At 43.5% G+C, this 11,370-nt stretch overlaps 1 protein-coding gene across 3 annotated transcripts; it reads right to left on the reverse strand.

Moving 5' to 3' along the window:
* Window positions 1-2,761: 2,761 nt before the first annotated feature.
* ZNF597 (zinc finger protein 597) lies at window positions 2,762-11,248 on the reverse strand. 3 transcript variants are annotated; one of them, XM_055341243.1, is made up of 4 exons: window positions 11,173-11,248; window positions 10,846-10,932; window positions 9,490-9,616; window positions 2,762-7,618 (listed from the first exon to the last, which is right to left on the reverse strand). In XM_055341243.1, exons 2-4 carry the CDS (start codon window positions 10,876-10,878, stop codon window positions 6,513-6,515), a joined length of 1,266 nt encoding a protein of 421 aa, XP_055197218.1. In that variant the 5' UTR covers window positions 10,879-10,932; window positions 11,173-11,248; the 3' UTR covers window positions 2,762-6,512. The 3 variants fall into 3 exon arrangements, 2 of the variants coding, with proteins under 2 accessions (XP_055197218.1, XP_055197217.1); XM_055341242.1 differs by having other exon boundaries at window positions 11,030-11,220; XR_008666510.1 differs by lacking the exons at window positions 2,762-7,618; window positions 9,490-9,616 and adding an exon at window positions 10,343-10,709 and having other exon boundaries at window positions 10,846-11,220.
* Between the last annotated feature and the right edge of the window lie 122 nt (window positions 11,249-11,370).

An 11,370-nucleotide genomic window follows, 5' to 3' on the forward strand; every position in this document is an offset into this window, starting at 1 on the left:
CTGCTGGCCAAGTTCCCTTTCATTTCAGAATATTCAGAGTGACAACAGTTCCCCTTGTAATTTCCTGGGCAGCCTAGCCTGCAAGTGTAGGGCCATTCTGCCTACTTTGGGTGCTTACCCGTCCCCCATGTAGGGGATCTTCTAGGGCGGGAACAGCACAGGCAATAATGTCAGGCTAGCTACTCTCCACCAGTGATCTGAGCTATTTTAATCACTAATGCTTTACTCACAGAAGGTTCAAGGCAGTAGAATGTAGAACAAATTCTTTAATGTCTCCTCTGTTGTATTAGCTCAGCATATTTCTATTTGAGATACAAACCACATTTGCCTCACTTCCTTCAAATGTGGCTTGTAGCAATTGTGCCTCTTTGCTAAATTAGTCCTTCCAAGCGATAGAAAATCATAACATTTTTATCCTGAGAACTTAGTCAAGCTTTTTGCTAAATTCCTTACAGCTTTTCTGGGCCACTGTTAAAGTCCTGTCTACTTGTAACTGACAGCACAAATTCTTATTCCTTTCCTCCTGTCAGTCTTGTATCTATATCCAACAGTACAAAAGTGACAGAGCCATAGATATTTCATTCTTTAAATGCACAATTTTAAGCACTTGCCATGTGTCTGTCCCTGCCCCCAGAGACATTAAACCACTAGTCATATAATTACTATTCAGTTTCGTAATGATAGGTAGGGATGGAGGGGATGTCTCAGGTAAAAAGAAAAGTATGTTCACAATTCCTTTTTTTTTTTTTTAAATATTTACTTAAGAGAGTGAAGGACAGTGCAAGAGCAGGGAGAGGGAGAAGCTGACTCCCTGCTGAGCATGAAGCCTGACCTGGGCATTACGTGGGGCTCAATTCCAGGATGCTGGGATCATGACCTGAGCAGAAGGCAGACATTTAACCAACTGAGCCACCCAGGCGTCCCTATGTTCACAATTCTTGAGGAAGTAAAGAGCTTGGTACATTTGATAAACTGAAAGAAAGTGGAGCTGGAGAGAGAGAATAGAGAATAGCTGGAGTTGACAGGGAAGTAATAGGATGGTCATGCTGAATATTTTGGATGTTATTCTAAGGACAACAGAAAGCTAGTGGAAGATGTCAAGTTGGTGACATGATCAGATGTGTTGGCAGTGAAATGGAGTGATTTAAGTCGACCCCTAGGAGTACTGTTAAGGGTGGTGACAATGGAGACACAGAGAATCAGTGGAGACACAGGCAACCAGTCAGGTCTGAGAGATATATTTGAGGCCGAATGCACAGGACTTGATGATAGAATGGATGAGTAGAGGGAGTGTGCTGGTAGCATGAGCAATTGTGTGTATGTGGCGCCACATACTGGAGGCAAACAGATCAAGGGCTAAAAGCTTGAGTTCTGTGTAGGGCTTCTGTTTTGATGCCTCAGGACATTCCAAGGAAGGGGTCTCATAGACACGTGAATATAGGGATCTGGAATGCAGGAAGAGAAGAAATCTGGGCGAGACACAGGTCTTTGTAGTCATGAAAGTGGTGAAGCTCTTTTGGGGGGACCCTGTACTCTGGTGAGCCCCGGGTACAGTACGGAACAGAAAGAAGCATGTTAGAATCCGGCCGCAAGGCACAGAAAGCCGCAGAGGAGACTGGCGCTGGGTCTAGACAGGAGACACACCACGCAGGGCACGTCGGAAGCACAGCGTGTCCCTTTCAACAAGCCAAAGGCACACAAGCTGGCCGAGCCGGCAGCTTCGCGTTGCCAAAGCGGGGTTCGTACCCGGAAGAGCGCGGTCAGTGCCTGGGGTCCAGGAACGGAGATTCGTCTGCCTCCCCGATGGTCACACAAGGTGCGGAGGACGAGACCTGAGGGACCTGTCGGCAGACACTGTCGGCCCCGCCGCCCAGTTTCTGTGGAGACCGCCCCGCAGCGGGTGGAGGGGTCGACAGACGCCCACTACCAGGCGCCCGCCACTCACCGTACCTTAGCCTACCAGACGGCGCGCAGCCAAGCGGCCTGAAGAGGACGCCGGAAGTGGGTGCGCCATTTCCGGTTCCCAGCCCAGCGAGCGGCTCGCGCGCATCATCTCGCTGGTGTTCCCGCGGGCCTCCGCGGCGGGCTGGGGGGACCCTCCGTGGCCGCGCAGAGCCTCCTGGGAGTGGTATGGCGCGTGAGCTCTCCCCGCAGTGTGCGGCCGCTGGTGTCGGGCTCCCAGTACCGCGGCGGCAGGGCCGCGGCTGCCTCAGTTTCCTCTGTGTTCCGGGGAGCTAACGATTTGCACCTCCATGAGGAAATGGTTCGAAGTCACGCATTCACATTCCAAACCCACAATCCCGCCCGTCTTCACAACTCGCTGCGGTCCAGAACCACTGGCGTGTAGAAGAACAATGTAACGCCATCGACATCCTCAGAGAATAGCATTTATTAAATGCCAAATCACACATCAGATCCTGGTGGAAGCGTGCATTCTAGAGCTAAGAGTGTTCAGAATACACCGAAATTGGTAAAATCAAAATATTAGACAAGTGCACGTGACATTCTTCCGAGTTATCCAAACGAACTAGAGCTTGCCGCATATTCTTAGTTATATAAATGTGCATTTATGTTATATCCCCAGCCTCTTCAGGCTGTTAATGCAAGGAGGGATGTCAAAAAATAAAAGATGAAAACCCTGTAGTAGTTAGATGGGCCGTGAAAAGATGGGTAATGATCATTCTGACATCGGATGGATAGCGTGCTCAATCTACAAAACTAAAACAGATGAATATACATGCTTCAAATGAGAATCACTTAGTTACATTTTTAACAGATGGTCAAAGCAAAAACACTTTATTACTGAAATAGTATAAAGATAACATTCAAAATAGATTAATTAAATATAAGCTATTATCTACCTTGTACAGATTACTTTGAGAAGAATCTGGTATCAGATTGTGTAACATTCTACAGACATCAGAACAATGACCATTATATGGAATCTCAGAAGTCAAAAACTCAAAACACGATTAACTGTGAAGTATCACTTATTTTAATTCCCTCTATACTGGATTAGTCATTTTCTGTGTTAAATGGGGAGATGTGAATAGCCAATTATTTTGAGTCCAACTCCTTTGAGATTAACAACTAAATCCTACATCTTCCTTAGTTATAAACTGTTGACATCCGAACTCTACTGAAATAATGCTGTTTGTTTCAATGATGGCTGTTAATACACTCTGATATTCAGGCGATCACATTAAGGACTTGTTTGATACACCTTTTCATCTATGCATCAACAACAGAAACCACATTTGTTCAAGAGTCAATTTCTTCAGTACAAAGTTCTCACCCTGCGCACTATGTCAACATCCATGCTGCAAAAAGTAGTGAACCAACGTTCGCAACAATAAATTTCAGCATTTCTCATCCCTATATTAACTTTGTTAATACTGACATACTAAGCTAATATCTCTGAGTTCATGACAAACTGTGAAATCGATCTCTATCAGTCAACGCTATCAACAGAAAGGTGAAAAAACCATCATCATAAAAACAGCATGGAAAAAATTTAAAAAAAAAAACAGCATGGATCTCATTGGTGGACTGACCAACATTTTGGGCTCAGAGACGCTTGAATTACACCCAGCAAATGTTTTTTTTTTTTCTTTTCCAGCAAATGTATTTAAGTGCAAGTGCACAATAAGGCAACACCTGAAAATATGCCTCTTTCACAGTAACTGACAAAGTTTTTTTTTTTTTAATTTTTAAATTCTTTTGCATCCCAGTCATTAACAATGAGTATTACACCAAAGGGCATTTTAATTACACTCATGTGTATGTTAATATTTTTATAAAAGTAAAAAAAAATAAAAAATAAAAAAATAAAATAAAAGTACTGTTTTTCTCATCTCTTGTGGAGGTTTGGCATAACCTTACAAAATCTGGAAAATAAAAATGTAAAACATGAGTTTGTGAAGGAAGCCTCATCTGGAAAGGTGACTTCCCATACTGAGGTACAAAACAGCATTTATGGCATAAATTCTCACCTTCCCCCATACTGTTGTAGGAGCAAAGGAAAGCATGGCAGCTTCCGTCTTTTATGTCAGCCCTATTCTGTCCAAGTCCTTCTAAGATAGCCTTCCCTACTTTCTGCAGCAACTGCGCAAGTAGGGGCCTCTTTCCCAATTTCATCTCCTGCCCTGTAACCCTGTTCAGTCAGCTGAAACAAGAGAACTCCTAATAATGTGATGACACAGAAGCAGGAAAGCTGGTGGGTAGTGCTTTCTGGAATTCAGCACAGATTATTATATCCCAAAGTTGCCTAATAAGAAGTTGAACTGGAGGGACGCCTGGGGCTCAGCGGTTGGGCGTCTGCCTTCAGCTCAAGACGTGATCCCGGGATCTGGGATCGAGTCCCACATGGGATTCTCTGCGAAGAGCCTGCTTCTCCCTCTGCCTATGTCTCTGCCAATCTCTGTCTCCCATGAAAAATAAATAAATAAATAAATGAATGAATAAATGAATAAATAAATAAATAAGAAATTAAACTGGAGAGCATCTTTCTATATACAATTCTAAGCTCCCCAGAGACTTGCTGAAGAAGAACCTACAGATGACCTTACTTTTTAAGACCCTAAAGCCCCAACACACTGGTGTCTCATATTGAATGGAGACATCAGAAACAGTTAAGTGTGACCCTGACATTCAGAGCACAGGGTCTCAACTGGAGATCTGCAAACAAGAAACAAGAAAAACAAAAAGGGGAATAGGAGTGGGTGAGCTGGGTTAGGGTCTCCATTTCCCTCACTCACCAGGAGTATTTTCTTACCTCTAAATGATGATAAGAGCTTACAGCAGTAGCCATTATTTTTTTGTATACTCAGTTCCCAATCTGCTGTTCTGTAGAAAGACCACATCTTCCAGGTACTACTCTCCTAAAGAGGTCTATTATTGATCACCAGGTTCCCCAGTGATAACTCCACTTTAGTCAATGGTGTGTACTTCTATACTATTTCAGTAGAATAAGACCATTCTGGCATCCTGATCAAAAGTTCATTAAAAACCAGTTTTGCTGATGGAAACACAATTTTTAAAGAGACACTGTGTGAATGTATATTTGCAAGATTCCCTGGTTTTTTAACATTAGTGACCATTCCATTCAATATTTTGCTCCTATATTTATATGTAAAGCAGTATCTAAAGACCTATGTATTGCCAAATAGTTTGGTTAAACTCTTAGCCATTTCCCATATGTATTTTTCTTTGGAGATGAGAAGGGCATGTTTTTTTAACCAAAATCCAACTAAAACCATAAAGACTGTACTCTGTAGAGTTGCAATCTCTGATCCGATCATAGGGATAGGAGTTTGAACTGGAAGTCCTAGGGAATCTTTCTGTTGCTTTATTACCATACATGTTAAGTCAGGCTCAGGCTTGGAATAAAGCACAAAGGTAGTTAAAAGGTTCTAGGATGCATGTGCACAGGGTAGCCTCCACGATGACCATTCTTAACCACCCATCTCAACCTTCCTGGCTGCTGGCAGTCCTAACACAAATACCAACACATAACAGGGTTAAGAATGTCAATCTTCAGCACCAGAGAGACCCAAGGTTAAATGCCAGCTTCAGCACACAGCCATTTTTATCTAGGCAAGATACTGACTTTACCTCTGTGGGCTTCAGTCTCCTCATTTATGAAACAAGGATAGCCTTTCCTCTGTCAGATTTATCCTGAAGATCAAATTAGGTAATACATCTAAATCATCTAGCATGTTCATTAAATAGTTACTATTATTCACAGAAAGGCAGGTAGTGTACTTTGGTAGAGACTTAGAGGTAAATCCTTTCAGAGAGGAGAAAGTATCTTCCCCTTGATCAAGTCCTGGCAACAGAAGGCTACAGTCAGAGCCAAAATTCCTTGTAAATGAGTCACAAAGGCCAGTAGCATCAGATCTGAGAATGGAAACTCTACAGATACTAATAGCCATCATAGTAGCAACTTGTCCATGTATTTGGGAACTTTTCATCTCAGGTATAAAAGCTTCTAAACCACATCAGAAATTCACACGTGACATGCCATCCCTTACAAATGTTACATTCCAATAATTACAGACCAAAAAGTGTAAGACAGATACCAGCGGATTACTTTCCCAGATAATAAATCTGCAGACCTGGCAAAAAAAAAAAAAAAAAAAAAAAGGAAAGAAAGAAAATTCTCTTTCTTCTAAAACTTACTTAGAAACCATGTAACAAAATTAAAGGAACTTCTAGCAAAACTTTCATTTTAATGAAAACTAATATAAAAAAATTCATTATCATTCTTTAGTTCATACAAATGGAATGTGAACAGTGAGTGAGTTACTGAGTTAGAATCCTGGCTGTGTCATTGATTATGCTTCCTCAGTTATAAAATAGAAATTATATAGTACCTAAAGCAAGGTTGTGCTGGAGACAAAGTGACATGTGACATAGAATGCATGTAAAGTCCCTAGCACATAAAGAGTAACTGGTCCCCAGTTTTCAGTATACATACTGAAAAGTACAGCATTAACAACAACTTAGTTTATTTACATGGTGGTTTTTTTATGTTTTTGCTGATGAACAATGAGATGTATATACAACTTGAAACTTTTCCCACACATGGTACATTTAAAAGGTTCCTCTCCTGTGTGGCTCTTCTGGTGGCAAGCAAGCTCTGAATCCAAAATAAAACTTTTTGCACATGTTTTGCATTTGTGGGGTTTTTCCCCTCTATGAATGCTCTGATGGGAAATTAGCTCAGAGACACGAAGGAAGGTCATCGTACACTCAGGACATTTTAAGGGTTTGAATTTTGAGAACAAAAGCATATTTTCCCCACAGTCGCTGCAGTGTTCAGAGTCATCTTCATGTCCCTGCTCAGGAAGGATAAGATGCGAGGGCTTCCCAAAGCACTTCACACACTGAGCGCAGTCGTACTGGGTGGCTAATGTGTGTGTTTTCTCATGCAGAGCAATATTTGTTTTCTGACCATATTTACTGCAGTCAGTACATTCACAGGCTTTTTTAGTAGTGTGGATTTTCTGATGCTGTGACAATCCTAGGAGCCACAAAAAACCTCTCCCACAAATGCCACATGTGTAGGGTTTCTCCTTTACGTGGACATTCATGTGCCGAGACAAATGTGAGTGCTGGCGGAAGCTGCTGCCACACTCAGCACATTTATAGGGCTTCTCGCCAGTATGGATTCTCCTGTGTGTCCTCAGGTTGGCTCTATGATTGAAAATTTTCCCACAGTCACCACATTTATGTTTTTTCTCCCCTGAATGAGTTTGCTGATGCAAAACAAGGTATGAATTATCACTGAAGCTTTCATCACATTCAGGACACTTGTACAAATTTTTGGCTTCTTCCCCGGGAAATTCAAGAATTTCAGAAAGTGCTTTGGTTCCTAAACATTGAGATAGTTCTAGTAATGGGGTTTGGTTTTCAATGGTAACTAATAGGCTTCTAAACCTCTTCTTGCAAGCAGGAGCTCCACCTGATACTTTTCTTTCTGGGTCTCCAACTCCAGTTTCAGATTTTTCTGGGTAATAGACAAGGGGCACAGCGATGGAGTTTTCTGGGGAAAGTTCTTCAAATCCCGTAGACTCTAGATTTAACTGCTGTGGAATCTCAGTCTTGCCTTCCCCTCCTGTTGATAAAAACAAAACAAAGCAAAACATAGACAACACCCTCAAGAGGTGCTGAGGGAAAGAACATGCTAGTTACACAGGGACCAAGAATCTGTAGATGGCTTATCCTAGAACCCAGGCACCAATTTTATACAAAATCAGGCCAGCAGGCTCTACTGACTTTCCAGAGGTGATCCTGTGAGGGAGGAAATGGAAAAGAGTTGCAACTAAGTCAGGGTCCAGTGGGATAGGAACAAAGGCAATCTTGGTAGCCATTGTTTAGAGGAAGTTTCCAGTTAGTCTCCTGAGTCTCAAAAACCTTTCATCATTTAAGTAATCTGAAGTGACCACTGAGCAACCACAATTGGAATATGAGACTGGAAGTCATATATAAGAGAGAAAGAGAGCAAGTGGCTATTTTCTACCTAGCAGATAAACACTCTGGTTATTAGAAATAGTGTTATTGTCACCCGGAGAGTTCTTCAAAATTTCTTTACCTGTCCTGGAGGAGAGATCAAGGTAGAGCTACCATGCATACAACAGCCAAATGGTAACTGGTCTCACTGCTAGGATGGCTAACAAAACTTGGGCCTGCCAAAAAGCATTCTTCTGTAGTATCTGTCCAAATATTCTTAATTTATAAGGCTACATATCAATATAAAAGGGGTCTCTCCTTACCAAGAAACAGCCCTAGGACTGCCCAGAAAGGATTTCTGGGCTGCAGTGTAGTGTGGATATCCAAATGATAGCCAGTAGTTTTGCTGATTTGAGGAGAGCAAATTCAGGGATTACGAGATGGCTAGAATTTGACAACAAAATACTAGGGATGAGGCAGGTGCCCAGGCACCATCTAGGTAGGGCACCATTAAGACCTGGGCTGAATATTAACCTGTAAGTGCACATGAGGAAACTATCCCAGACTGGGAAAAGAACCATCAATAGGAACAGACAATTTTTAGAGTTCACATCATACATAGTTCAATAGTTATGTTCCTGCCAGCCAAGGTGGAACACACAAGGCATTAGGCAGTATCCTCAGAAAGACAATGGTTCAGCAGCAGGTTAAACTGGCCCTAGACTAAAGGCTGCTCTGTATACATCCTAACAAAGCAAAAAGCAAGCCCTGAAAGGATCTTACTGATCCCAAGTAACTTAAATGCAAGGTCCAAAAATATTTTAAAAACAACAAAAGCCAACTATGCAACAACATAAAATTCACAATGTCCAGCACCCAATCAAAAATGATCAGACATGTGAAGAAGCAGAAAAATATGACCCATAACTAGGAGCATAATCAATGAACAGAAACAGACTCAGAAATGACACAGGTGATAAAACTAGAAACAATGTTAAAATAGCTATACCTACACTTCTTATGTTCAAAAAGGTAGAAGGAAATGCACATGATGAAGAGAGAGGTGGAAAATATAAAACATAAGTTATGATGTCATTCCAAGAGCCAACCCTAGTCAGAGACAAACTCTATGTGGGATCGTTTCTGCATATAGTTTCCCTTATGTGAAAATGGCATGGAACCCCCTTAAGAGTAAATCAATTTTGAATCTTTAGCAAATGATAGTAACCTATCCTTATGAGGTTTTGAAAGCAAAATTGTTAGTCACTATAACAGATACTATAACAAATACTTGGGAAGATTACCAGATACCATCAGGTCTCATGCAAAAACCAGTCACTGTACTCAATAGGATTTTTTTGTCTTAAGAGATCATTTCATTGTTTGAAAAACTCATTGTCAAGCAAGTTCTTGTCATATCCACATAGATCTCCCAGAGACAGGTCCCATGCCCCCATACCAACATGTGAATGAGACATGAAATCCTGTCCTAAAAATGACCAAAGTTCCAAAATGCAGGAAAAACAACTGTCTTACCCATCAAGGCCATGTCCTCGAAACACTCCAGTGTAGTGTCTCTGCTGAGGGACCTCTGGGCAGGGTACAAACTCACACACTCCTCTTGAGAAAAATATACAGCCAGGTCCTCAAACAGCAATGGCCCCTGAAACAACATGAGAGCCCATCTCAGGACAAGAGGCCCCAAGACCACCTCCTTACTCGGTTTGAGAAGACACCAGAGCTAGAAACATTAGAACCCAGGGAGAAAGGGACGTGGCACTAAAAGGTTCCTGAGTGCTGGGGATGGTGTATAAATGGGTTCTAAGGGTGATGGTGGAAATTGGGAAGGAGTAAAAGGACATAATTTTTGAGGCAGTGGTATAAGGGCCAAAACAGTAAACTGTAAAAAGTTCTAGAAGAGACTTCTAGAAAAGATGAGGGACCTCTCAGGAAGGGAAACCATCACATATGACGCTCTAAGGGAAAGAAGACTGAGCAGCCCAGGAAGAAGCATGAAAAGGGACAGGGGTTCCGGTGTTCTCCCAACATCCTTCTGCTTGCTAGTCTCTCCTTCTTGCACATGACACTCACTGCTAAGCTCTCTTTAGAATCACATCCAGGCCTAGTCCTGCTTCCCTATTTTAACAGTCTTACAAACCAATAGAACCTCGACGATTAAGAATCTCCTGGGATGGACAGCTCAGGTGGCTCAGCGGTTTGGCGCCGCCTTCGGCCCAGGGCCTGACACAGAAAACCCAGGATCGAGTCGCGCGTCGGACTCTCTGCATGGAGTCGGCTTCTCCCTGGGCCTCTGTGTGTGTGTGTCTCACGAATGAATAAATAAATAAAAATCTTAAAAAAAAAAAAAAAAAAAGAATCGCCTGGGTTGGGGATCCCTGGGTGACTCAGCGGTTTAGCGCCTGCCTTCCGCCCAGGACGTGATTCTGGAGGTCCCGGATTGCGTCCCACATCCGGCTCCCTGCATGGAGCCTGCTTCTCCGTCTGCCTGTGTCTCTGCCTCTTTGTGTCTCTCGTGAATAAATAAATAAAATATTTTAAAAAAGGAATTGCCTGGGGTTTTTGTTTGTTTCCGTGTTTATTCAAAAGATATGGGATGACCCTAGAATTCTGCACGTTTGAGCAGGATTCCAGAAAATGACTGAGGTCCTCTGATAGCTTTCTCCAATGGGCCCTGCTCCCGGTTGGCGGTTCTGAAAGGAAACGGAGGGATACACCGTTTCTCCCACATGCCTGGTCTAGGAGAAAAGACAGCTTGGTCAAAGGGCTACTGGGACTGGGAGCCCTCCCACCGAGACGGGCATTCCCAACCCTCTTCAAAGGAGGGCAGGCAGAGGCCGGACAGTAGCAGCAGGAACAGGGACCTGGTCTTACCTGGGCCCCGGTTGCTGGGAGCGCGGACGCCATCCCCGTGGGGTGGGAGTGCCTTCCTCAAGTGGCTACACTGACTTCAGGACAGATCTGGGAGGGGAGAGAAGGATCCTCAGAGGGGCCAACGTGGCTGCAAAGCCCCTAATGCACTCCCAAGGCTTCCTCGCTTTCACAACCCCTTTAAGACCTGAGCCGACCGCTCCTCTCCGCAGCCCAGCCTCGGAGGGCATGACTCTCAGACCGGCCAGGTCCCACCTTCCGCTCCGAGACTGGTGATCTTAGAAAGCCTCCCGCCACCCCTGCCAGAAATAGCACATGGCTACGCCCGACCCGCACTCCTGACGGGAAACCGGAACCATTGCGAGGCTCCCACGCTCCTCGACGCTGGAGCTGCTGGGAAAACCGCCGGAAACGGCCCGCCCCCTTGTTTTTACAAAACTCTACCCTGTGATTGGTTAGCGGTACTCCGAAGGGGGCAGTCTTTCTCGTGTGTTGACCAATCAAGTCCGTTAGCGGAGGACCGATGGC

This window comes from Nyctereutes procyonoides, unplaced genomic scaffold (assembly GCF_905146905.1).
Source record: "Nyctereutes procyonoides isolate TBG_1078 unplaced genomic scaffold, NYPRO_anot_genome, whole genome shotgun sequence".
NCBI lineage: Eukaryota > Metazoa > Chordata > Mammalia > Carnivora > Canidae > Nyctereutes > Nyctereutes procyonoides.

Bases quoted from the DNA above. Each gene is read 5' to 3' on its own strand.
- ZNF597 (XM_055341243.1), bottom strand. From the start codon at position 10,878: ATGGCGTCCGCGCTCCCAGCAACCGGGGCCCAG. The intron at 9,617-10,845 runs GTAAGACCAGGT...ATGTTGTTTCAG, and splicing joins TCCCAGCAACCGGGGCCCAG to GGGCCATTGCTGTTTGAGGA. The intron at 7,619-9,489 runs GTAAGACAGTTG...TTTTATCAACAG, and splicing joins CGAGGACATGGCCTTGATGG to GAGGGGAAGGCAAGACTGAG.